Genomic DNA, 25420 nt, shown 5'->3' with positions numbered 1-25420 from the left:
AAGATTTAACGCCATCTCCCTCTTGGGTTCATTGCCACATGTGAGCAGCCGGTGGAGGAGCCTTCAGAATTTCTGGTTCCTGGTCTGCATCTGTAACCCTACCCCAAAAGTTGATTGCCACAGTACAACAGAGAGGGGCTGCAGAGAAACTAGCTTCCGCGCAGCTTCCACACACCACTGATGTTGTCCTCTCTCCACCAAATCAAGTTTCTGAGAAGTAGATTAAAAGCAAGAAGCTGCTCTTCTGTCTTTAAAATGAAAACTTAACTGAGGATAAATAATTTTACTTTTCATTTTTCATTAGAGACCTTTACATAGATAATGCCGGGGGATATGGGATACTTTTTAAAGATTTTTTTTTATTTTTATTTTTTTATTTATTCGACAGAGATAGAGACAGCTAGCGAGAGAGGGAACACAAGCAGGGGGAGGGGGAGAGGAAGAAGCAGGCTCATAGCGCAGGAGCCTGATGTGGGGCTCGATCCCGTAATGCCGGGATCACGCCCTGAGCGGAAGGCAGACGCTCAACCGCTGTGCCACCCAGGCGCCCCGGGATACTTTTTAATATGCACTCTGTGGACACTTCTATGTGTACACACAATGAGCTAATTATCATTTATGTATCACATGCCAGAACTGTTTAATCCCACCTTGGCTGCTGTGACATTCAGTACAGAATGTGTGGTGTATAGACATTCAGGAAGTGGGCATTCATTTTAGTGTTAGGTAAATCTTGTATTAAAAACTTTTCTGGGGCTGGGATAGGAGGTCTGCATTAGTGTGAGTATGGCTAATTCAGAATTTGAGGTGTTACCCAGGGACTGAGAGGAGGGATGGTAGAGCGCATGTGTTGGGAGCTTGACTTTGGCATCAGCTGGTCTGTTCTTCGGTTGCTGTCTTTTATGACCTTAGGCAAGATGCTTAACCCTCCTAACCTTGTTTTATTTACTTATGAAGTTGGGGTATAAATAAAACACCTACCTTGCAGATAGGCGGTTTTTAGATGAAAAGATCAAGCCTACAGAGTGGATGCATAGTGCCTCGGCCATGGAATGACATGGTAGTGATGGTGACGTTTCATTGGTGCTCTGGGTCTAAGCTTTTGTAGGGGCAGACGCCATGCCTGTGTTAGTCATTGATGTGTACTGTGTGCTTAGCTCATTGCTGGCCCATATAAGATTCACAGTAAATGTTTATTGACTATCAAATGAAATAACATTTCACTGGGAAAATTCACTGCATAAAGTTTTAGAAAAACTTTAGTAGTAATTTGATATGATGCATTAACTACAGTTTAACTTTTTATTAAACAAATAATTTTTTCGTAACCTTAGTTTACAATGCGTAGTATTTTGGTTAGCCTGCAGTGTGTAGTATTTTATATGTTTAAACAATAATCTAGTCTTTTATTTTATTTTTTTTTTAAAGATTTTATTTATTTATTCGACAGAGATAGAGACAGCCAGCGAGAGAGGGAACACAAGCAGGTGGAGTGGGAGAGGAAGAAGCAGGCTCATATGGGAGGAGCCTGGTGGGGCTCGATCCCATAACGCCGGGATCACGCCCTGAGCCGAAGGCAGACGCTTAACCGCTTTGCCACCCAGGCGCCCCAATAATCTAGTCTTTAAATACGTTAAAACTCAGTTTCTTATTTTCTTCAGGAAGTTTACATGACTGTAGCCAAAGTCATAACATTTTTTAGGCATTATAATCTATTTTGAATTTTTGATATTACTGACTTTTTTCAAAGACAAATGAGGGCTTAGTCTATAGGTAAACATTCCCAAGAAGGCCAGCGGATAGGGAAAATGCCTTATGGTGTGATGGTTCATTTTTGTGTAAAAAGTGGCTGTTTTTCTCTTCTTGATAGTCCCTCAAGTTAGGCCTGTAGAACTGAACATTTCTTTCCTTACTTCCTTTTTCTCCTTTTAGTTCATTTCCTAGGAAAAGGTCAGTACCACCCACTCACAGCTTTGCGCCTCGGAGTGTAGTGTTGTTGGTTAATGAAGTGAGACCCATGAAGTTCATTATCAACTGTTTTTAGTTTGTAGAGTGAGGAATTAAGTATTACTTAGAGACATAATGGAATGTACAGCTGAAATGATTCTTCCGAAGGAGTTGTTCCCTTCCACTGGTTTAGTTGTTCTCACCTGTTATAGGAGTGAGTGCATCAGTATGACACCACTCTTATACGGTGATTTCTAAGTCAAGAAGAGGTGCACATTTTTGATTTGGTGCTTCTGGAGGCCACACCTTTTTTTCCTCCCCTTGTTTAAAGGCCATGGTTGCTTTGTTGCTATCTATAAGCATTATAATAAACTATAATGGGGTATTGGACTTACTCTATGCTGTTTGTTTGCAGTAAGCCACCAATAATAAATATATGCGCTGAGACTAAATGTCCTTTTCACATGTAAATTTGAAGGTTATAATTTTATTTAATCCTTTAAGAAGCAAGAGGAGGATGAAATCCTTAGCCCCAACTTTAATGGACAAAGTGTTGTTAGATATCCCTCCTGCCAGTTATGGGGCAGTCATATTGAAAGTTATTTTGAATCAGCATCGCCTTTTTGCATGATATGAATGTCAACTTATAAATGGAGGAGATGGTATTCACGTAAGTGAAAATCACATGAGGCTTTGGGAATAAATAATCTCATAGCATCTTATTGCCCCCTTTACCCAGCTTCTCAGCAGGCTGTTTTCACTCATGACTGACAGTCATTATAGGCCACGTGGGATAAAGTTTTAATAGTTCACAATTAGTGTGAAGTTGGATAATTAATTTTCTCCTGGTTTATTTGGATTTTAGGGCTAAGAAATCACTGAAAGAGTTTTGTTTAATTATACTGTTCTATAAAATATGTTTCTAAAAATGTTATTTAATAAACTTGTTTTATGTGAAATGTTTTCAATGTGGGAAACTCTAGGCATTCTCATCTTTCCTAAAAAAGGAACCTAAGGAGACAATTTGGTATTTGCAGAGAGCTGCTATGCAAGAATATTGGTAAAGTCTTATTATTCAAACTTGATTCCTTAGAACTGGGACATTTGTAATTTGTATGTATATGTGGGTGTTTGTGTTTAAGAATGGACTCAAAATAGTTTAAGTAAAACCCATTAGAAGAATTGAAAGAAAATCAGGGAAACAGATACTGTCCATGTTTTCGGATTCATAAATAAGAACAGTGATAATGCTTTAAAATGTGTTTTTTTAGTACTTAAAATGTTTTAATAATTATTTGAACCTTTGCGTATTTAAAATCATGCCAAGGTGCTTTGAAATGCCTTTACTAGGTAGGTATCTTCTTGGTTTAAAACTCTTGATTTGAATGAATAAGGATTTGTGTGATCTGATTAATGAATTCCTAGTGCAAAAACTTAACCAGCAATTCATTTTTATTGGATGATTATGATAAAAAATATTGAGTACATTCTAGTACACAGTTGAATCTTTGGTTTGGAATCTGCGGCGCTGGTATGGGGAAGAGGGGGTGTGCGGTGGTGAAGGTTGTGCTGAGAACAGTACTTGGTGTCATCATATGTTGTCCCTGAGGCAGTGGGAGTCAGAGACTGACCGCTCAGCAGGTGTCCTGTGTGGTGCCCAGTGTACGCTCTAGTGGGCGATCTGTACTGAAAAGAAAGGAAACCATCACGATGAAGACATTTCCAGTATTGGCTTATTTTCTTGGGATTCATGTTTTTGTTTGTTTGTTTTAAAAGAGACATAGAAAAGTAAGTAATTAATGGAGGATATGAAAATCTTTGGTCACAGGAGGTTGTTAGTGATTCAAAAGGAACTAAATGTAATAAGGCTCCCTGAAAATGGTTTAATATTAAAAAGTTTGCTTATCTGTCATTTTTAAACACCTTTAAGAACAGAGATTCTTATATAAGTATGTGGGTTTTATGGAGTTTTTAGTTCATTTAAAGCCACACAAAGTTGGATCAGTTAGTTTTTGGAAGTGTTATGTACTCTAGAGTATTTGAAAGGGAACACTCTCAAACTGTTGTTTGAAGTATCTTTTTTGATACTTACAAGGACGGCGCTGGCTTTCAGAAGTTGCTCTGTAATCTGCTGCTGCTTTTAAATGTTTTCAAAGTGTAAAAGAAAAATAAAATAGGTGTGTGATAATATACCAGAACTGGTTTTGCCCCTAAAAGAAATAATGCCTTTCTTGAGCCTTATGTTTTGTACTTGTTCAGGTGGGCGTTATGAGGAAATTAAAGCTCATTTGAATGGTGTCTTTTTCCCTCTGGTATTAAGCCTTTGTTCTTTTACCTTGCCTTTAGCTTTATAAAATTAAACTAGAACTTGGAGAAAATGATAGGGTCTTTCTTTGACCCCCTAATGACTTGAATATTTCCTTGCGTATCTGTCTTACGCCCCTCACATTTCCTATTGGTAACTCTTCTGAAAGCTCAGTTTGTCCACTTGTGGTTCATTTTACAGTTGTTTATCTGACACCATTGCTTTTTTGTTCTTATTCTAAGCAAAGCATGCCACTGTCACTGTGCTTTGGCACTGTGTCGCAACTTAACTTGGTTATTTTGGGGGCACACACCATACTGCTTTACAACAGGACCCAGATTCCATTGTGGAGCCAGAAATGTCATAGGTTTGTTCTTGCTGAAATAAGGAAACAGCTCTGATTGACACAGAAAGGCTAACTTCAGCAGTAGAACAAATTCTCTGAGAGGCCATCTGCTAACGGATGGTGCAGATTCCTGCTCGTGTGCTGCGTGCCCCTAGTAACCAGGGCCGGAGGGGACGTTGGGCATGCTAACTGAAAGCTCTTTTCTTTTTTAGGTCCACAACTCCCAGGCCTGCTGCAGATCTCCAACTCCTGCTTTGTGTGACCCCCCAGCATGCTCTCTGCCGGTGGCATCACAGCCACCACAACATCTTTCTGAAGCCGGGAGAGGGCCTGTAGGGGTAAGGAGAATCCCGTTTTTAAAAGCTATCAATATTTTATATCCCATAGGGTATAAAATAGGAATATTACCTCCCTCCCCAGAGCCCCTTTAAAAATGTGCTGTATTGTATGTGTTTTTAAAGGAGTAACAAGTACATGCACAGAGGAAGCAAAATACGGGACTTGCCTTACCCCTCTAGGACAGTTCCAGAAGTCAGCGGGGTTTGGTGGTGTAGGGTATTTGGGTGCCAGCAGAGAGCATGCTGGGCCGCTGCAAGGAGCAGGAGCTGGCAATCAGCAGCGAGTATGGATGTTGGCAACTGAAATGGGGAAAAAAGGGGGTAAGTTTGAGTCCAAGTGTGGAATGTGCACTTCCCCAGCATCATTGGGACTCACAGCCCAGGATCTTAACTATTTTGGATGCTGTCCTCTCAGGTGACATTTTATAGAATATTGCTCAGGAGTAGATAGGCTTTTCTGCAATGCCAGGTACAGAATTAAACACTTCGAAAGTCTTGAGTTCGGGTGTAGATCTGGTGCTCTCAGCTGTGCCCTGGTAATGTCTCTGGTACCTGGTGGTAATGATGTGCGTGAGGTGCAGCAGGATGCAGTGTCTATGGTGCTTTATCCCTAGAACACAGGGTCTGGCGTTAGTGATCCATGTGGATTATTTGTGTGTGGTGTAGCTCACCTTTTATGAAAGTTATATATACACCGGTCTTCCTTCCCCCACCCCTTATAAGGATTTAATGACAACATTTTCTGAAAGACAGGTGTTTATTGTTCTGATTGACTGCCGTTAATTGTGGAAGAAGTTGAAGACCTGTCTTTCTTTTTTGTATGTAATCTGGCCACGGGGTTCAAATGCGTACTTAATTAGAAAATGACATCGGAGAATAGCCATCACATATGCATGCACATAATGTAAGGTACTGGCAATATATAATGAATTGTTCAGTTGCAGTGTAGAAAAATAATATCTTGAAACCAGGAGAAGAGAGTGCTGCAGATGGGCTCTAGCACTTGGAAAAGTTTTGTGAAGGTTGGCAGGTTTTGAGGAGCTGGGTTTGTTTTTGATACATCAGTAACATGTGGACAGGCCGACTGGAGGAGGCTTCCAGGTGTACATGTCAGCCTGTCCCTGGAAGCCACGTAGGCAGTGGGCCTGGTGAAGCTGGGCGTTGAGAGAAGATGACCACAGGATGTCCATGAAGAGCACAGGTTAGTGGGTTGTGGGAGCAGAGGTGGGATATAACGTGGGGCCAGATCATAGAACACTGTAAAGGTGAGACAAGGGAGGGTTTTATGTGATAGGCAGAAGAGAAGCTTTCGTAGACTTTTTTATTCCAGGCAAGCTGATTTACAAATGCCTGCTTAAGAAGATTGTTTGGGTAGCAGTGTGGAGTCAGGGCAGACTGTGGAAGCCCCAGGTAGGTGGTGAGGGCTGTCACCCATGAGTAAAGTGAAGGTCAGTGGAGGACCAGGACAATGGAGATATAGGAAATTAATAATCATAAACAAAACTAGGAATACACATCACAACAACAATTTCATGTTCAAATAGTTGCTGGTGTAATTTATCAAGAATTAGACCAGAGTAAAGATTCACATTGTGGAATCCTTGGAATTCTTGATATAATAATCATTCACAATGGAAGATAAAACCCAGTGTAATGGATAAAAGTCTAGTTTTAATCCCTGGAGAGATACACTGACATCATAAGGGACAAATTAGCAGAGTCCCAGCTTGACTACATACTTCAAAAACTTCAGCCTTTACCAGTTGTCATCTTGTTTCCATATGTATCTAAGAAATGATTTTATCTTTCAGGCTGATATTTTATTCTCCATTTAGTGTGTATGTCATTGTTAGACTGTTTCATTTACCACAGTACTCACTAGTCAGGATTTGTCGAATGGATTTAAAAATTTGCCCATAACAACATTGATTTTTAGTAAACTTTTTGTATTAGCATTCGTGATGACCAGTATGTATGTATGTATGTATGTATGTATGTATGTATGTATGTATTTTTAGCAGTAAAAGTATTGTGTTCAGTGGGGATTTAAATAAGTTCATGATCGGTGGCGTACTCCATTTGCAGGTTTGAGAAGATTCTGTAATATAATAAATCTTCTTTGAGTCAAAATGATGCTGCATAAAGCAAACTTTATTGATTGTTCTTTAATAACGCTTCATGCTGCCAGAGTCATTTGAGCTGGATCTGAATCAGATCCAGTTGGCAAAGCTACCCCCCATGTGTGGAGCTCTCATAAATTCTGCAGGCGCACAGATCTAATACAGTGCAACGAGAGAGCTGCTGGGAGAAAAAAATTGATTACAGGGTTGCAGACAATATCATTAACAGTTCTTGCCATGGTACACCAGATGTCTTCCCTAATAGACTATTTTTGTTAATTTAGTTTTTATAGGGTAGTGCTAACTGCATCATAATTTAACTTTCTTTGTATATTCAGGTATATATGATCTATGTGTCTACACTAATGATGACATGAACCCATAGATTTAATTTTATAAATTTTAAACTTATCTGTTCATATTTAAAGTATTTGTGCTGGAAAGGCAGCCTTTTTACTTATTATGGAGAATCTATTAGCTTGGTTTTTTGTTGTTGTTTTTGTTGTTGTTTAAACAAAAAGTGCTGTGTTCACTAGCAATTCAGGGGTAGTGAGGGAGGTGAGAAGGCAAAGAAAACATTGCCCAGATTCTCCCTAGACTGGGCAGAGATGATCCCCTCCGTGGCCCTGCGGTGCATCCCCCTCCCCACCAGCTCCTCCCAGTAGTGGATGGTTTCAATGGCAAGGACAGAGACTCTCTCCAAAGCAGAAAGGTACAGCTATTTAAAGGAGGCTTAAAATGCACACTTACTTTCATTGTCATGGATGCAGCTGTACAGGCAGGAATTCTTGTTGGGGGCACCTAACTCCTTCCTCACTCGGAGATCAAGGGTTAGACTAATTCGTTTAGTATTTTTATTTTGTAGTCCTATCTTTTTGCATGTTTAAGACCTCTATTGAGTGACTAACACAGATAAATAAGACAGGACTGTAATAGTGGGTCACACTTTTTATTTCCATCATTTTTTTGGAACTACTAGTTTTGTTTTTGGTGTGTTATTCTTTAGAGAACATGTTTTTCTCATGATGTGTTCCTTTGTAACAGGGGGCACGTTAATTGACTTTTTTTTTTTTTTTTTTTTGACAGAGAGAGACAGCCAGCGAGAGAGGGAGCACAGACAGGGGGAGTGGGAGAGGAAGACGCAGGCTCCCAGGGGAGGAACCTGATGTGGGGCTCGATCCCAGGACTCTGGGATCACGCCCTGAGCCGAAGGCAGAGGCTTAATGACTGAGCCACCCAGGCGTCCCACGTTAATTGACCTTCTTTTTTTTTTTTTTTTAAGATTTTTTATTTATTTATTAGACAGAGATAGAGACAGCCAGTGAGAGAGGGAACACAGCAGGGGAGAGGGAGAGGAAGAAGCAGGCTCCCAACCGAGGAGCCTGATGTGGGACTCGATCCAGGATCGTCCGGATCACGCCCTGAGCCGAAGGCAGACGCCTAACGACTGCGCCACCCAGGCGCCCCTAATTGACCTTCTTAACGCTTAGTTTTCTCACTTATAAAATGGGCAGTAAAATGGGCACAGCACTACTATGTACCTCAAGGGTTGTTGCAAAGCATAGTGAAATAATTCATTGAATTGCTTAGCATGGTATTAAGCATATAATAAGCATTCATTAAGCATTATCTGCTGTCACATAGTTTTTCATTTTATAAATTCAGGTTTTAAATAATTTATTAAGTGTTCTTAGATATTCTTGATCTGAGGTCCATAGGCCCCGAGGGCTCTGAGTTTAACAAGGACTATGAACTTTCTGAAATTGGTTGCAGTCTCATATGTATGTGAATTTTTCTGGAGAGAGTATTTGTTTCAACCGTGGATGCTAATCAGTAGATTCCTAAAATGTTGAAAAAAAATTTAAATTAGGATGAGGAACGGTGGCTCTATAAAGTCTCGGCAGTGCGTCATTTAAAACCTCAGGTCAGCTAGCTGTTAAGGAAGTAAACTAACATTGAGCGTTTACTTTGTGCACAGGCACTATGCTACTTTTTCACATAGTTTAATTTGTGATATTTATTTCATTTTGCAGATGAGAAAATTTGAGGTTTTCAATTGTATAAAATCTTGCCTTGAGTGACTGTCAGGACTGAGGTTTAACTTGAGAACTCACTCTGGCCTTATGTAGTCTCCGCTGCTCTCATGGCTGACTTCTGTACTTCCTGGATGATCCCGGCAGCGATGCCCACCTTTGCCTCCACTTTACTTGAAGAGCTCCTGAGCTGGCATGCTGTTCACTTGCTTGGTAGAGCAGATGGCTTCTGCCACTGGGAGTGTCCCAGGCTGGCCCTCACCCTGAATGAATGGACAGTGGTGGTAACAGTATGGTGTGAGAACCCTTCTTAGTATCAATTCATTTTGTTTTCCCTTTAGCTCTTGTGGTGGTCAAGATATTTTAACAAACAGCTGCTCTTTGAGTTCCCTTTTTATTTATCTTAATGACATCTACATACATTTGAAAAATAATTCCTGTGTCTGTTGTGTTTGTTAATCTGTGTGTATTTGTTTCAGGTAAAACTTCATGCATGTAAGAAATTGGACTTTGCATTTCCCTTGGAGTAAATCCACTCCACCAGCCTACGCAAGCCTGCCCCACTAACACAGAGCAGGAAGCTAGGGCCCAGTGGCTTTCCCCAGATCCCTGCCCCATGAGGGGCTGCTTAGGCCAGAATCTCCGTCTCCTGTGTCTCTGGTCAGTGAGTGCTCTTTCCACTGCTCCTTGCTACCTTCCTCGACCCATAAAGGATGTCTTGTAGCCAGCCCATGCCATACATCATTTACTTCTTTAAAAGCTAAGAATGCTTTGCTTAATACCTAGTTCAAACTTTTGTGACTATAACTCATACCAATGTTAAAATAGTATTTCTTTCTTTTTTTTTTTTTAAAGAGGATATTTTTATTTTTTTTATTTTATTTTATTTTTTTTTAAAGATTTTATTTATTTATTTGACAGAGATAGAGACAGCCAGTGAGAGAGGGAACACAAGCAAGGGGGAGTGGGAGAGGAAGAAGCAGGCTCATAGCGGAGGAGCCTGATGTGGGGCTCTCCCATAACGCCGGGATCACGCCCTGAGCCGAAGGCAGACGCTTAACCGCTGTGCCACCCAGGCGCCCCTAAAATAGTATTTCTTGCCTGTGTAAGGCATTTATCGTTTTCAAGAATCATTTCTAACACTGGTATTTTTCATACTTGGGGCTTCAGTACTGTTTAATAATTAAAAGTGAACATTTATTATGAAATGCTGTTTTAAATGCTGATTATGTTTCTTACCTAGTTGTTCCATATAAAGAACTCTACTCTGGTGGCTTGTGTAGATATGCAGGAGTTTCTGAGGATATCCTGCTTTTTCAGTATTTCCTTTGACTTCTTCAGTTGACATTAAGAATGCCAAAAATAACCATAGTCTTTTATATTTGATTGTAGTGAAAGGTGTTAAAACAACTGAGTTTTTAGAAAAATTGCTGATAGAAATGCTGGGATTAACCAGCTACCCTAAATGAAAGTTGATTAATAGCTGTTGAATTTTAATGTAACAAGTTTGAAAAAAACTTAAAACACCCAACCGATCAGTATTAGTAATAGAGAGCATTATGCCCTGCTTCCAGAGAAATTCCTTCACCTGGACCAGTAGTTTTCACATCCTGTTCTCTCATAAAGGTTAATTTCAGCTAATGTGTTTTTAAGGGCTGTGTTTCTGTCATGTTCTTCTGCTCCTTTTTTTTTTTTTTTAAACAAAAGGGACATTGAGCCACATTTAGAGAACATTGATTTGACTAACCTCACGGTTTTATAAAACTGCTTTACTATTTAAGCAGTCTTTGTAACCATGGGTCTATATGAGGGGTAAGGATTACTTGTAGGTTTCACTCAGTGATACTACCACATCACCCTTTGTTGCTTACAGACACTGTTGGTCTTTTAACCTTGCCTTCCTGGGGCTTTTTATATTGTTTGAAAAATATCTAAGCAAATATGTGGAGTCCTCAGGCTTTATAAGTTCTCCAGAATTAATTTGACTAATATAAATTGCCAAAGAAATTTTGGCACATGGAAGTAGAACTTGTAGTTTTGTTTAGCTTAACATTTTTTTTAGTGTTACCCCTCATTTTAGGATATCATGTAGTACTTTTCGTAACAACAGCTCTGATAAATATCAGGGCCTTCAAAAGAGTACCAGATTTTTCTTAGGGACTGGAGTGAAGTTTAAGTAGTAACCTAAGGTTAATCAGTCCTTCTCAGGGTCTATAGAAATTATTGTACTAAATTATTATGACTTATGCCTAGAAGGGAGCGTTTTCTGTTTTTGTCTTTGATTTCATGTTGTGTAATTAGATGGAATATCAGGAATTTGTTTCTTTCTTCTTTTTTAAAAATAGGCTTTAGTCTTTTTTTTTTCTTTTTCTCTTTCTTTTTTTTTTTTATTTAAGATTTTATTTATTTGAGAGGAAGAGAGAGAGCAAGAGAGCATAAGCAGTGGAGAGGGAGAGGCAGGGAGCCTGATGTGGGACTCCATCCCAAGACCCTGGGATCATGAGCTGAGCCAAAGGCAGACGCTTAACCCACTGAGCCACCTGGGAGCCTAGTAGGCTTTAGTCTTAAGAGCAGTTTTAGGTTCACCACAAAATTGGGCAGAAAGCGCAGAGATTTCCCACATACCTCTTCCATCTCCATGTCTTTTCATGACTTGAAGCTTATTTCTTTTTCATGCCGAATAATATTTCATTGTTTGGATGTACTACAGTTTATCCATTAATCTACTGAAAGACATCTTCATTCTTCCAAGTTTTAGCAATTATGAATAAAGCTGGTCTAACATCCATGTGCAGGTTTTTGTGTGGATGTAAGTTTTCAACTCCTTTGGGTAAGTACCAAGGAGCATGACTGCTGGATTGTATGGTAAGAGTATGTTTAGTTTTTAAAGAAACAACCAAACTTTTCCAGAGTGGCAGTATCATGGTGCATTCCCACCAGTGACTGAGAGTTCCTGTTGCTCCACGTTCTTTCCAACATTTGGTGTTGTCAGTTTTCTGGATTGTGGCCGTTCTGATAGGTCTATAGTGGTATCTATTTGCTGTTTTAATTTGTATTTCTCTGTGACATGTGATGTAGAGTTTTGGGGTTTTCTTTTAAATTAATTTATTTTTTACATGCTTATTTGCTATTTGTATATTTTCTTTGGTGAGGTGCCTGTTAAGGTCTCTGGTTCAGTTTTTAATCAGGTTATTTTCTTACTGTTGAGTGTTAAAGGTTCTTTGCATATTTTGGACAGCGATCCTTGGTCAGATGTGCCTTTTGTAGGTCTTTTCACCCAGCCTGAGGCTTATCTTTTTCTTTTCTTGGCAGTATCTTTTGCAGAACAGCTTTTAATTTTAATGAAGTCTAGTTCATCAGTTCATCAGTTCTTTCTGTCTTGGATTATGTGCTTTGTGTTGAATTTAGAAAGTCTTGCCAAACTCAGGGTGATCTAGTTTTCTTCTTACATTATCTTCTAGAAGTTTTATAGTTTTGCATTTTACATTTTAGGTCTGTGATCCATTTCAAGTTGATTTTTGTGAAGGATGTAAAGACTGTGTCTAGATTTCTTCTTCTTCTTTTTTTTTTTTGCACGTGGTTGTCCAGTTGTTCAGCACCAGTAGTTGTAGAACTATCTTTACTCCACTGTATTGCCTTTGCTCCTTTATCAGTGGTCAGTTGGCTGTATTTATGTGGGTCTGTTTCTGGGCTCTCTATTCCGTTGTTCTGAATCTGAGAGTAAAATGTAGACATCTTGACTCGTTACTTCTTAATAGGTGTGTATTTTGTAAGAACAAGGACATTTATTTATATAGCCACCACATAGTTAGCAAAAGTGGGAAATTTAACAGTATTACCATACTAATCTGATCTACAGACATCCATGTTTTGCCGTGTGTCCCAATAGTGCCTTCCATGGCAGTTTTTTTTTTTGGGCCAAGTATCCAGACCAGCATCACACTGATACCTAGTTACCGTGTTTCTTAACTCTGAATCCTTTAATCTGGAACAATGTCTTAGCCTTTTTTTGTCTTTTCATGAGATTAACATGTTTTTAAAGAGTACAATCCAGTTTTGTTGTTGTTGTTGTTATTGTTTGCTGTTTCCTGCTTATTAGATTTAGGTCATGTGTTGTAGGCCAGACTATGATATTAGTGGTATTGTGTCCTGAGGTCTTTTTACATTAGAGATATGATATCAGTTTGTCACATTATTAGTGATGTTAACTTTGATTATTTGGATAAGTTACTAACTTTTCCTTCCTAATTAATAAGTAATGTGTAGGGAGAAACTTTGAGGCCATGTAAATATCCTGTTTTTCATTAAATTTTCACCCACTAATATTAGCACTCCATGATTATTTTTGCCGAGTCACTGTGGTGATTGTGGAATGTCACTGTGGTTTTATTTGTTTTAACTCAAGCTAAATTGCTCTGCCTTTGAAAAGTAGATCAGAATTCAGCTACCATTAATTCAAGTGTGGGATTTTTGAGTAAAGTGAAAGGAAGAAACAGAGAGAGGGGTTGGAGGGATGGAAGAGCCTCTTTGAGCCTTCAGGGTGTTTTTCATTTTTAGCAACAAGGACTAATTTTCAGGGTTTTTTTTTGTTTTGTTTTGTTTTGTTTTTTTGTTTTTTGTTTTTGTAGAAAGAGGGAAAACCTGTGATGGTGCTTGTTCCCTCTTTACACTCCAGTGGCAAGAAAAGCTGCTTAGAAGTAATAGATCATGGATGTGGTTTAAAAAAATACACATTTTTACTGTTGAAATTGTGGTCCTGGTTTGATTCATGTTGGCAACATTTACTAGTGATCAAGTTACTTAATCTCTCTGCCCCTCAGTTTCCTCACTTGTAAAACCAGAATATTATTTCAGCGGTTCTGGAGTGAGGCCCGGGAATCCATAGTTTTTCCAAGCACTCCCTAGGAGATTCCGATGGGCAGCCAGCTTTAGCAAATGGAAGTCTGCCTTCCACCTCAGTGACTGCTGCACATGCAGAGTTGATCATGTCCTTTGCAGGGTATAGAGCAGTTCCAGGACGTCTTATGTTTCTCAAACCTGAGCATCTTAGGCATTTAAAAAATTGTTCTTGTGGTTCTCCCTTATCACTTAAGGTCTTGCCTTCTCCAGCATATAAATTAGGTATAAGCTGTACGTTTATATCCCTCTTACAGCTTTAAGAGACAATTTATAAATTAATTCAAACCAAACTAAAAAAAAAAGATATTCTAACTACCAACATTAATTTAATAGAATGGGTGATTGTGTTTTGCTGAAATGAAAGAGCCACTTGTTACTGATTGCTTATGGCCCAGATTATTGGGGGCTGGGGGGATGGTGTTGAGTTACTGCTGTAACTGTTGAGTTACACTAGCAGGTTCCTCAAGATGACTCAGCTCTTCTTTTGCTTTCATTTTTGTGATAATAGTTGAGAAACCTCTGTTAAGTGTTCAGTGTGGCTTGCCATGATGTGACTTTGTCCTTATGTCGTATTAATGTGTGACACATTTGGTTTATCTTATTTACTTCTTTGTGACACCTGTAGTAGTACTACTTGGTTATTTGAGTGTATGTAAACTTATTCAGAATTAAATCATGTACCTCTAAACTCTGTTAATTGAAATTATAAAATAGACAACCCAGGAAATGAATACATTGAAAAAATTTAAGATATACATTGAAATGAAAAGAAAAATGAGCCCTCTCCTTCTCCCACTTCCCCATCTCTTGCTCCTCTCTGAGAGAGACAGCCGGCCAGTGTCCCTGACACTGTGCCCTGGTTACTTCACGTATATATACAGTTGACCCTTGAAGAGTGTGCGGTTTAGGGGTGCTGACGCTCCCCCTCTGCAGTAGAAAATTACTGCATAACTTCTGGCTCCCCCAGAACTTCTAACAGCCTAACTAATAACATGAATAGTTGCTTACCATATATTTTGTATGTTATTATGTATTATAAACTGTGTTCTTACAGTAAGTAAGCTAGAAAAAAAGAAGATATTATTAAGAAAATCATAGGAAGAGAGAATACATCTGTATTACTGTACTGTAACAGATCTGCATATAAGCAGGCCCATGCACTTTAAACCTTTGTTGTTCAAGGGTCGGCTGCAGTCTGTCCTGGTGAGAGTAAATGAAGAGACTGTGATCCTTTAACTACTTGTCTGTAGTGCTTGGAACAGTTCCTGACTCTGAGAAGTTGCTCCTTAATTATTGAATTAGTAGTTGTCTTCATTTAGAAGACAGGAAAATATATATATTATTAAAAAATAAGGTGAAGAAGGATTTTTTTTTAAAAAGAATACATTAAATGTGACAAATGAGACCATCAGTGCAAAGTACAGCATTTAATACAGTCAAGGGGGAGATCGGCCAGTATCAGCCAGAAAATACACATGTACACGTGTATTAGGTTTTCTCAGAGGGAAGTGACTGGTGTTTTTCCACCCTGTTTTCTACCTCCCACTGAAACGGGAGAGGTGTGGGACCCGGAGAGTATTTCTGGTGATGGTTTCAGTGATTAGATACCAGTGTATGGCTCAGAAAAAAAATCTATTTTAAACATTTGTTTCCGTACCTGTTGAAATTCTCATCGTGGACTTGTGGAACTCTTACAGCATATACCTGGTACACACGCACATATCCATTTTTCAGCTAACGTAATATGAAGCTGGTTTACTATGTTTTTGTTTTTATTTATTTATTTGCTGTTTTGGTCTCTAATGCTGCTTTTTTTGCCTTTTGAATCTTTCATAGAGGGGAGCTCGCTATACTCTTCAAACAGAAAAGTGGGGGATGTATTGTTGGTTATGAGGCTGCTGCCCTTGGGTGCAGCCTCTTGACAAGTGACGGTTCTCCTTGATGCCTGAATCGAATGGAGAATGCTGTTGTACTGCCCCAGGACCTTGTAACAATTTATAGTTTGGATGGAAAAGCAGAAGGAACTAAAAAAAGGCAGCTGTATAATGCCTTTGGTGTCCTGCAATAGGTGTTTGTGGTGCCCTTGAACCAGAAACCTTTGGGATTAATTAGTAAGGTGCCTCGGTCCAAAGGATTGTGGAGGGGTGCTTTGGAATTGCATCCAAAAGCAAATTAGCGTCAGAAGTGGCTGACCCCAACTCCCTACTCCCGCATACTTGGTGGAGGGTGGAGGTAATTGTCCACAATAACAGAAAGGAAATTGAATGACATTAGTGAAGTTTTAGGGTAGTGTAACTGGAGTGCAGAACATTCTGTCAGGGGTTAGGGCGGTTTGATTTGTACTTGAATCAGAGACCATTGGCTTGATTTCAGTCTAAAAATCTTTTAAAAAATGTATTTCTAGTATGTAAAGATTCAGGAATACTCTTAAATTAATATTACCGCTTAATCTACTCTTTGGTTAAAAACAAATTTTTTTTTTTTTTAAGATTGGGGACTTTCTGACCTTCTCTGTTGGAATGGGGAATTGGTGGTTGATACCTATACAGCTTTCCTTTGTTAGTGGTGCCTACTTCGATATGTTAAAAATGTCCACAGATGTCCAGAGATTGGCACACTCGCCATAGTGATTGAATGTCAGTCTGCTCTTAAGATATTGAGCAGATTCGTTAACAAAGAAGATGAGAATGCAGAAAGATGTCTGATGCATTGTTAAACTTACTTAAAAGAAAGGCAGCTGGCAAATGATAATTGACAGATATGTTTAATCTGTAGAACTTGAAATGCTGCTATGGTTGTTGTTGGTTAAGTAGGGAAGACCCATCCATGAGACCAGGGCTTCTCTAGAAATGGATGAAGAACGACAAAGAATCCAGGGTGACAGTTGAAGGATTGCATGGCAGGAAAGGCACTGTGATTAAATCCCCTGATGTTGTCACTGAGCTGTAAGGCCGAAGATAACATGCTCTCCTCTGCTGAAAACAAGAATCGATACTCACTCCTTGATGGGCTAAATTATTAAAAAGAGCCCTTCTTACAGTGTTTCATTATCAGGGATTTGCCTCAGTTGGTGATTTGTCGGCAGCATAGGGAGATTGCTAGGCATTTTGTATTAAAATTTTTCAGTCGGCTGGTGGAGCCCTTTGGATAATTCCTTCCATTTAATAACGCTCTTGAATAGATGTGTGATTTACTTTTGCCTAAGTGGCTTCGTATCTTTTGGAGTTATTAAACAGAGTGTTGGACATACACACATACTTTCTTTTTAAATCTTCTTTCCTTGTTTTCTCTTTTGTAGCTGTGGGTGGGTGGTTAACAAATTATTTTAGTGATACCCTTAGCAACATCAGTTACATTTGGCACATTATATCAACCTGACACATTGGTTAATACATGCTGCGTTTTATATTCTTCCCTTAAGAATATAAGAATATAATGTAATAATATAATATAATATATAATATAAGAAGTTTACTTCATTTTTATTAAGCGTGTGTGTGTGTGTGTGTGTGTGTGTGTGTGTGTAACTCTTAATGGTTTTGTTAGGTAGCTGATGTGACTTCAGCCAACCAATTGAAAAACAAAGTAACCTCATCTCAGAGAGCTTTAGGGAGAGAAAAAAGAAACTAGCATTGTGCTTCCAGTATAATACAAAGGCCAGGGAATGAAGAGGAGGAGGAGCCTTTGCAGTCAGTCGTTTGCCGTTATCCACCAGCCTCGGAGGAGTTAGGCATTGCCATGTGGAAGCATAATTTGACTTGTCCATTGGACTGGCACAATTGGAACTTCTGGGTGAAGTTTGAAGCCTTCTGCCTTACTACAGTCTGTCTGAGGAGAGATGAGACTCTGCTTCAGTGTTTCAGAATTGGTGGTGTGACATATTTATAGTCTATGGTAGAGACAGTACTGCTTATAAAAGATTTTATTATTTCACTATTTCATTATTTATTTATTGGGGGAGGGGCAGAGGGAGAAGGAGAGAGAGAATCTTTTTTTTTTTTAAATATTTTAAAGATTTTTTTTTAAAAGATTTTATTTTTATTTATTCGACAGAGATAGAGACAGCCAGCGAGAGAGGGAGCACAAGCAGGGGGAGTGGGAGAGGAAGAAGCAGGCTCATAGCAGAGGAGCCTGACGTGGGGCTCCATCCCATAACGCCGGGATCACGCCCTGAGCCGAAGGCAGACGCCCAACCACTGTGCCACCCAGGCGCCCCGAGAGAGAGAATCTTAAGCAGACTTCACGTCCAGCGCAGAGCCCTACATGGGGCTCGATCCCATGACCCCGAGATCATGACCTGAGCCAAAATCAAGAGTCAGACACTTAGCCAACTGAGTCATCCAGGCACCCAGCTAAAAGATTTTTTTTTTTTGGTTCAGCCTCAGGAAGAGCATGCTCAGCTGGACAAAGCCGTGTTAAGATACGTTGGCCCCTGTAGTGAAACCATGAGGGTGAGCCTAAGAATAGCGTAAAATCACATTTCTGCTTCCCTGGAAAACTGATCAGATCTAAAAATCCTTTTATCTAGTGTGGAGGTAAGAGGGTTGAGAGGGAAGAGAGAGTAAAGAAGTAAGGATGGAAAGAGAGGGAGGTCTTTGTGAACTCCTGTGACCGGCTTCAGTAACAGTATTGGATGTGGCTTATGTGCGTGGATTTCAGCCACGGTGGGTGCACAGCTGGTACGGAAAGACTCTGGTGTGGGAGAGCTCACCTTGGAGAAGTGAACCCCAGGCCGGGTTCTAGTGTGAGAGAATCTCTGGGGAGAGAGATGCTGTTCCTGAACATTGCAGCCCACCCCGTAGTCAGCTTCATTGCTTCTGTATATGCTGGGGGCTAGGAATGCCCTGAGAGCCCCACCTGTGTTCCTAAATATGATTAATGATCTCTTCTGTGCCACCTTTCCACCTGGCCTGATCTGTTGTTGTGCTGCTTTTTGCAGCGTCTTGTGTGCTATTTGTTTCCTGTTCCCCTGACCAGATTCGTAGCTCCCCCTTCCTTTCCAAGTCCTTTTGGTTGAATGAGTAAGTAAAGGACATGGGTGGTGGTCTGTCCAGGAGTGAGAGAGGTGGCATTCCAGCAGGCTGATTGGTTGTACGTTTCGTAATCCCAGTGAAGGAGTCTGTAGAATGCACATTTGTGTAATGTCACAGTAATCTGGAGAACACAATCTCAGTTTTCAACTTGTTTTAGGATGCTACTTTGAATGCAGTTGGGATTCTTCTGAAAATATTGCTTTATCTGACAGAAAGAGATTTAGTGCCCTTTTATATTTTGGGGTGAAGAACGGATGACTGAGACCTAGATAGCCTCTGGTCTTACTTCCTCCTTGGATGAAATGAAGCCTTCCTGTGATTGCAGGAGGAAATACAATTACCTAACAGTGACCGCTGAGTATCAGGCAGTTTGTTGAGCAGAGGAATGGGTTATTTTAGAAGATGTACTAGAAAACTGCCAAGACCATTAATCAGTTAAAAAAAAAAGTCCAGTGAGATGTTTATTTACAAAATTACAGTGCAACTCTCCTGCTTTACAAACTTGATTACTGTTCAGATCAAATTTGGTTGCCCGTAAGTGCACTTCAGTCTCTCACTCTGCCCTGAATCTGACTCGGACACACTGCTACTCCTCCCCTTTCTCCGCACCTGCGGGCCAGGGACCCTGCAGGCTCAGATCCTTTATAGCTTTATCCATTAGTCATGGGATCTGAACACATGAGTTCTTATTCCTACCCAGTTTTCTAGTCCTATGTATTTTTTCTTCCTGTTGGTTTATTGCTTGAGTTATCATTTTAGAGATCTAGTTTAGCAAGAAGCAACATGAATTTCTTTGAAAATTCAAATGCCTGTTTAAAAATTAGCATTGGTGCAAATGAAATGGTTAAACACTTGCTATTTTAATTCCCAAAGGAAGCAGTGAGAGGTGAGACCCAGTGAAAGTTCCCTTTGAACTGGAGCATGCCCTGGGCATCTGTCATGTTTAATAATGCTTTTGACCTTTAGGAGTATTGAACTTGGAATTTCTCTCAGGTCATTTGGGGGGCACTGTCACACACTCTGTGTCAGCGTTGTTCCTAAGATACGTCACGCCAGATCATAGATCTTTGACGTTAATTCATTAGAGAAATTTGTTTTATCACTCAAATTGAATTTTCCCTGTAAGGGAAATAAAATATCAGTGTGGTACACTACATTTCTGAGTCATGGGCTGCTGTGTCTTTGGCATACTGGTTGGAGACGTTCTGTCTTTGGGTCAGGGTTTTTTTTTCGGCAGATCTTACATCTCGTGAACTAAACTGCATATATACACACAAGGGTGTTTAGGAAACTTGGGCTCATTCTTGCCAATTTCCAGAGAAGTGCCGTCTTATTTTTTGCTGCTGCCCAGGTAGGTGATTAGTAACAATATTACTTATTGACAGATGTTTTTTGCAGCCAGGGGTGGTAATAAGCTTTTTCTGTAAAAGGCCAGGTAGGAAATGTTTTCAGCTTTGTCTTCTCTGTGGCACCTCCTTTATTCGGTCATAGACAATTTGTGACAGCATGGCTGTTTTCCAGTAAAACTTGACTTACAGAATTACAGGGTGGGATATGTGTTGCCTGTGGGCCTATAGTCTGCTCACTGATATAAACTGCGGAGGATTATTCACTCCAAAGTCACCCCAAAGCTCTCTTTCCTTCTTCACTTGGCCTCATGCCTCTGAGAGGATTGTGTGGTGGACAGAGTTAGTGGGGAATTGCATTTTTCCTCTCCTGTATGGTTTTGAGCTGGTGAGTGTTTTATGTGTTTATATCTACAGCTGTGTCTCTCTCTCTCTCTCTAACAACCAACCCCCCCCCCAGTAGTTTTTGTATAGTGCACTAATAGGTAGGTATTCCTTTTGAGAACTTATTCTCACTAATGACCCTAGAGGATTTTCACAGTATGTTTGGATTTACATATAGGAGGAATTAAATGTTTGTGGTTTTTTAAGCTAATTTTTTCTTTGTCAGTTAGCTTATGGCTATAAAGAATACTTGAAAGGTTAAATGTGCATAATAAAAAACATTAAAGTTTGTGTTCTAAGTTTCCATGTGGTTTTTTTTTTCCTTCTTTTTAATGTTGCAACAGAATATTCAGGACAGCAGAATAGCCTTTTTAAAAAGATGGTTTTTAATGAAAAGTATGACTTTTCTGTTTAATTTAGTATTTAACAGATAAGTATTGATATGGGCGAATACTTTATTGTTTGTTGCTGATGAAATAAAACATTTGATACCCACATAAGCAAAGAAAAATTTCCCAAACAAGAATTAGTCCATAGTCACAGATGACATGGCTGATCCTGATCATCAGCTTTTTCATCATAGACTTTTGCTCATAGTGGCATCATGGGACTGAGTGGGGATGGCTGCATGCCAGCCTTTCTTCACCATTGAAAGAACAGCACAGAACTCATCTGATTGACAGTGATTCTTAGAAGCCTTTATATTAAAGGACATTATTATTATTACCAAGCTAATATTATCCAAACAGTTTTTAAGAAGCATTATTACTGACAGATCCTATTTGTATCCAGGTAGAGTATTAATGTTTCAGATTTTACTTGAGAGTAGGATTTGAGGGTTTATGTTACAACTTAAACTAATGTGATATGTATGTATCATTTGTATCTCCTCTTAGTTTAGTTGGTGCATTTCTGGCTAAATTATTATGAAATTGTCTGGGGTTTCTGCCCCTTTGTGTCCTTTCCACAAATGCTTTGTTAACTACTGTGAAATGTAGTACATTCTTACTGCAGTCATTAAATCCGATTCTATCTTCACTAGTTGGCCAAACAGAAGAGTTAGTGGGGAATTGCGTTTTTCTTTCCTGTATTATTTTGAGCTGGTATATCTTTATGTCTATTGGCATACACACATTATGTAATTTGTTGTGGGTACATACCCATGATCATTTATATTTTATTTTACTATTATTATGATTAAGTAATTTCACTTCACTGAGAGGTAGATTGCTCTTGTGGAAGAAGTAGCCAGCTGGCTTCTGTTTTCAATTCTTACTATCAGAACTTCCCAGCTGTGTTACTTTAGGTGAGCTACTTAATCTTTTAGGGTATTAGTTTCCATCTATCTGTCATATCAAGGTAATACTTGTCCTGCTTACTTACAGGATTATTCTCATGAGAATAAAGAGAGGTAATATAGTGCTTTGAAAATTTTACAGTGGGCTACAAATGTAGGAGTATCAGTTGTTACTAGGATTGCCTGTATGTAATAAAAACCTAAATCATAGTGGTAAAAAGTCTATATTCTCATGTAAAGCAAGGTGTCTTCAAGGGTATGCCATCCAAGGTTGGTAGAGGGACGTGATTCTCAAGCATCTTGTTTCCGGACGTCGGCTGCCTTGTCCTTACTGCGTGGTTTCCATTCGCAGGGTTTCCTTGTGGCTACAGATGGCCCTCTCAGCCACAGCTGTCAGACCAATGCTCTAGGCCAGTGTTCTTCAGATCATGGCCCAGGGCAGGAACTATTTATTACTAGTCTACCATGAGATAAGTATAGAAACTGAAAGTAACCATTTAGAGATTTTATAGCTGTTTGACTTTGCTGCAGCATCTTATTGTGTTTTGTCAAAGTACTACTCTGGAGTGGATCGGGGGCGAATGGTTCTCTACCACAGCCAGACAGCTGAAGGAGGAGGGCATAGAGGCAAAAGCCAAGATCGCCCATTCCAGAGTGTCTCTAGTAGCCCTGTCTAGCAACTTCAGTTTACACAGATTTTCCAAGGAGGCTGCAATTGTTTTGGCTGTGTTCCAGTAATGGAGGGGTTCTGTTACTAAGGAAAACGGGTAGAATGGCAGTAGAGTAGGCGGCCAGCAATCTCTGCCCCAGTTGGACAGGTCTGAAACCTCAGAGCCATTCAGCACAGAATCAGATTCACAAAGGCTGCCCAGTTCTTTAGTAGTAATGACCCCAGGCGCAGCAGCTATTTCTGGGGGCTAGGAGAAACCAGTGCATATCTCAGGTGGAAAATCATACTGAGAATGTCAAGAGCAGAGTAAAATATAAGAGATTATATAGTTACCTTTCATAGACAGGAACTTTTTTTTTTTTTTAAAGATTTTATTTATTTATTTGACAGAGATAGAGACAGCCAGCGAGAGAGGGAACACAAGCAGGGGGAGTGGGAGAGGAAGAAGCAGGCTCATAGCAGAGGAGCCTGATGTGGGGCTCAATCCCATAACGCCGGGATCACGCCCTGAGCCGAAGGCAGACGCTCAACCGCTGTGCCACCCAGGCGCCCCAAGAAAGGAACATTTTTAACAGATTTTACGTTTATTTGTATTTTCATAACTTGAAAATAAATTTGAATTTAGTTGCAGTTCCTCATCTTAAACCAAGATGGATTATCTTCATGCGAATATGATTAAGTGTGATTCTCCTAGGACAAGGTATGGAAGTAGAGGGGTGCCTGGCTGACTCAATAGAGCCACTCTTGATCTCAGGATCGTGAGTTCAGGCCTCATGTTGGGTGTAGAGCTTACTTTAAAAAAGGTCTGGAAGTAGAGCTCTTTGAAAAGATGACTTTTAAAAGGTTCCTTTTTGTTGGTTTGGAATTGGCATGATCCTCTTTGGTAGGTTGTATGTAAACACATGTAGGGTACAAGTTGTAGGGAGGTTTTTAAGAGACAAGTTTAACAAGGATGAAGTGGCTTGTGATTTAGTTGAATTTTATTTGTGTTTTCAAATCTTAATTTCATTGTTTCATCAGTATCAGGAAGTATGGTCAAATGTCTTCACCATGAATCTAATAATTCACATTGTGGCATTGCTGTTTTTCCCCCCAGTACAAGAGTCTTTGTTTCCTTCTGGTGTGTTAAGCCCGTGTACATTAAACCTTTTTATTACGTAGTCCGTGTACATTAAACCTTTTATTATGTAGCATTTGGTACTAGGCATCTTTAGAGGAAGGAAGCTATCATAATGATAGCTGCATCTTTAAGAGAAAATCCAAGTTCTTACCTTCATCATGTGCAAATATTTGTGGGAGGCACAGGGCATAACTAGATGGCTTTAAGGTAGCTCAAAAGCAGTGTATTTGCTGTAGTGTCTGCGCATTAGAGAGGAGGCATCCTAATGAACTGGGGGGTTTGGAGTTTGCTTTTTTTTTTTTTTTTTAAGATTTTATTTATTTATTCGACACAGATAGAGACAGCCAGCAAGAGAGGGAACACAAGCAGGGGGAGTGGGAGAGGAAGAAGCAGGCTCATAGTGGAGGAGCCTGACGGGGCTCGATCCCATAACGCCGGGATCACGCCCTGAGCCAAAGGCAGACGCCCAACCGCTGTGCCACCCAGGCGCCCCTGGAGTTTGCTTTTACAGATAAGGAACAGTGGAAGGGAGAGAAGGGTGACTTCTAGATGGAGAAACTTTTACCACCAGCTGCTTGTTGGTTCAGAGTGGTGTTTGTCCTCTATATAGTTCTCATCATATGGATGATTTTTAGTCATAGTGATGGGATTTGGAATGTGGGAAGATTGTGGGTAGTGTCCATTAATTAGCTTATATAGGCAGTCTTGAAGTGAAAATCGATGATTGTGCTTGGCTTTTCATCTAAAGGCATTAATTGGCATTTTATTTTTTCTCTTAGCAGTGAAGATAATGCTGATGGTCATTTGCCATTCACAGACACTGAGAAAAACTTGCCTTGGTCACAAATGGTCAGTGACTGCTGGTCGGGTCAGGACTCTTCTTGCTTTTAGACCATCTATTTCTTGACCATTCCATTTGAAGAAACTATGTACCTTTCCTTCTTGTTTTATGCCAGAAAAGCCTCTTCACACCACCCAGTTATTCAGAGAGAAAAATTTGCCTTGTCTGCGAGCCCAGGTGGCTTGATCTTTACTTTCTTGCTGCCCTGTGGAAGTTGGCAATAAGATGGAGTGCATCTGGTTGACAATGCCACGGGACTCTCGCAGCCTTTTCTTCAGAGTCTCAGCTGGAAGAGGTCTGCTGGCTTTCCCCTTTATAGTGAGCAAACATTTGGGAAGCTCATGCTCAGTTCTTAACATCTGAAATAGTTGAATAACTTTCAGTTGCTCCAGATACTGACAGAACGATACAGTTGAGTCAGGATAGTTTGGAGACTAATTGGTTGGCAACTCTTTCTACTCAGCAGTACTTGAACTCTTTCTAGAGAAAGAAACTGCTAGAGGATTCTGAGTGAGCCCGGGCATGTGGTCAGCGGCAGAGAAGCAGCAGCTGTGACTCAGCATCGCTGAGGAGGCTGCAGGAGTGGGAAGTCAAGTAAAAGTGGAGGGAGTGCAATTTGAGGACTAGAGGTTCCAGACTCACAGATTAACAGTGTGTTTACCCTGCTTCCTGGAAGCATTGCCTTCATAGTTCTTTTCTAAGTGTGAACTAATTAAGATTAGAAAATTTCAGGTTTTACTT

General features: G+C 39.9%; 1 protein-coding gene across 4 annotated transcripts in view; it reads left to right on the top strand.

Moving 5' to 3' along the window:
- Positions 1-25420, top strand: part of RERE (arginine-glutamic acid dipeptide repeats) — a 421678-nt gene that overhangs the window by 196459 nt on the left and 199799 nt on the right. For 3 of the 4 annotated variants that reach the window (XM_034671164.1, XM_034671162.1, XM_034671165.1), the window contains exon 4: positions 4811-4936. The exons of the other annotated variant lie outside the window; for it this stretch is intronic. In XM_034671164.1, coding sequence (XP_034527055.1) covers positions 4811-4936 — 126 coding nt within the window. The remainder of the gene's footprint in view (positions 1-4810; positions 4937-25420) is intronic. 4 annotated transcript variants of the gene reach the window in all.

This window comes from Ailuropoda melanoleuca, chromosome 11 (assembly GCF_002007445.2).
Source record: "Ailuropoda melanoleuca isolate Jingjing chromosome 11, ASM200744v2, whole genome shotgun sequence".
Classification (NCBI taxonomy): Eukaryota; Metazoa; Chordata; class Mammalia; order Carnivora; family Ursidae; genus Ailuropoda; species Ailuropoda melanoleuca.
Note: the sequence above shows the minus strand (reverse complement) of the source record. Positions and strands in the feature narration are given on the sequence as shown.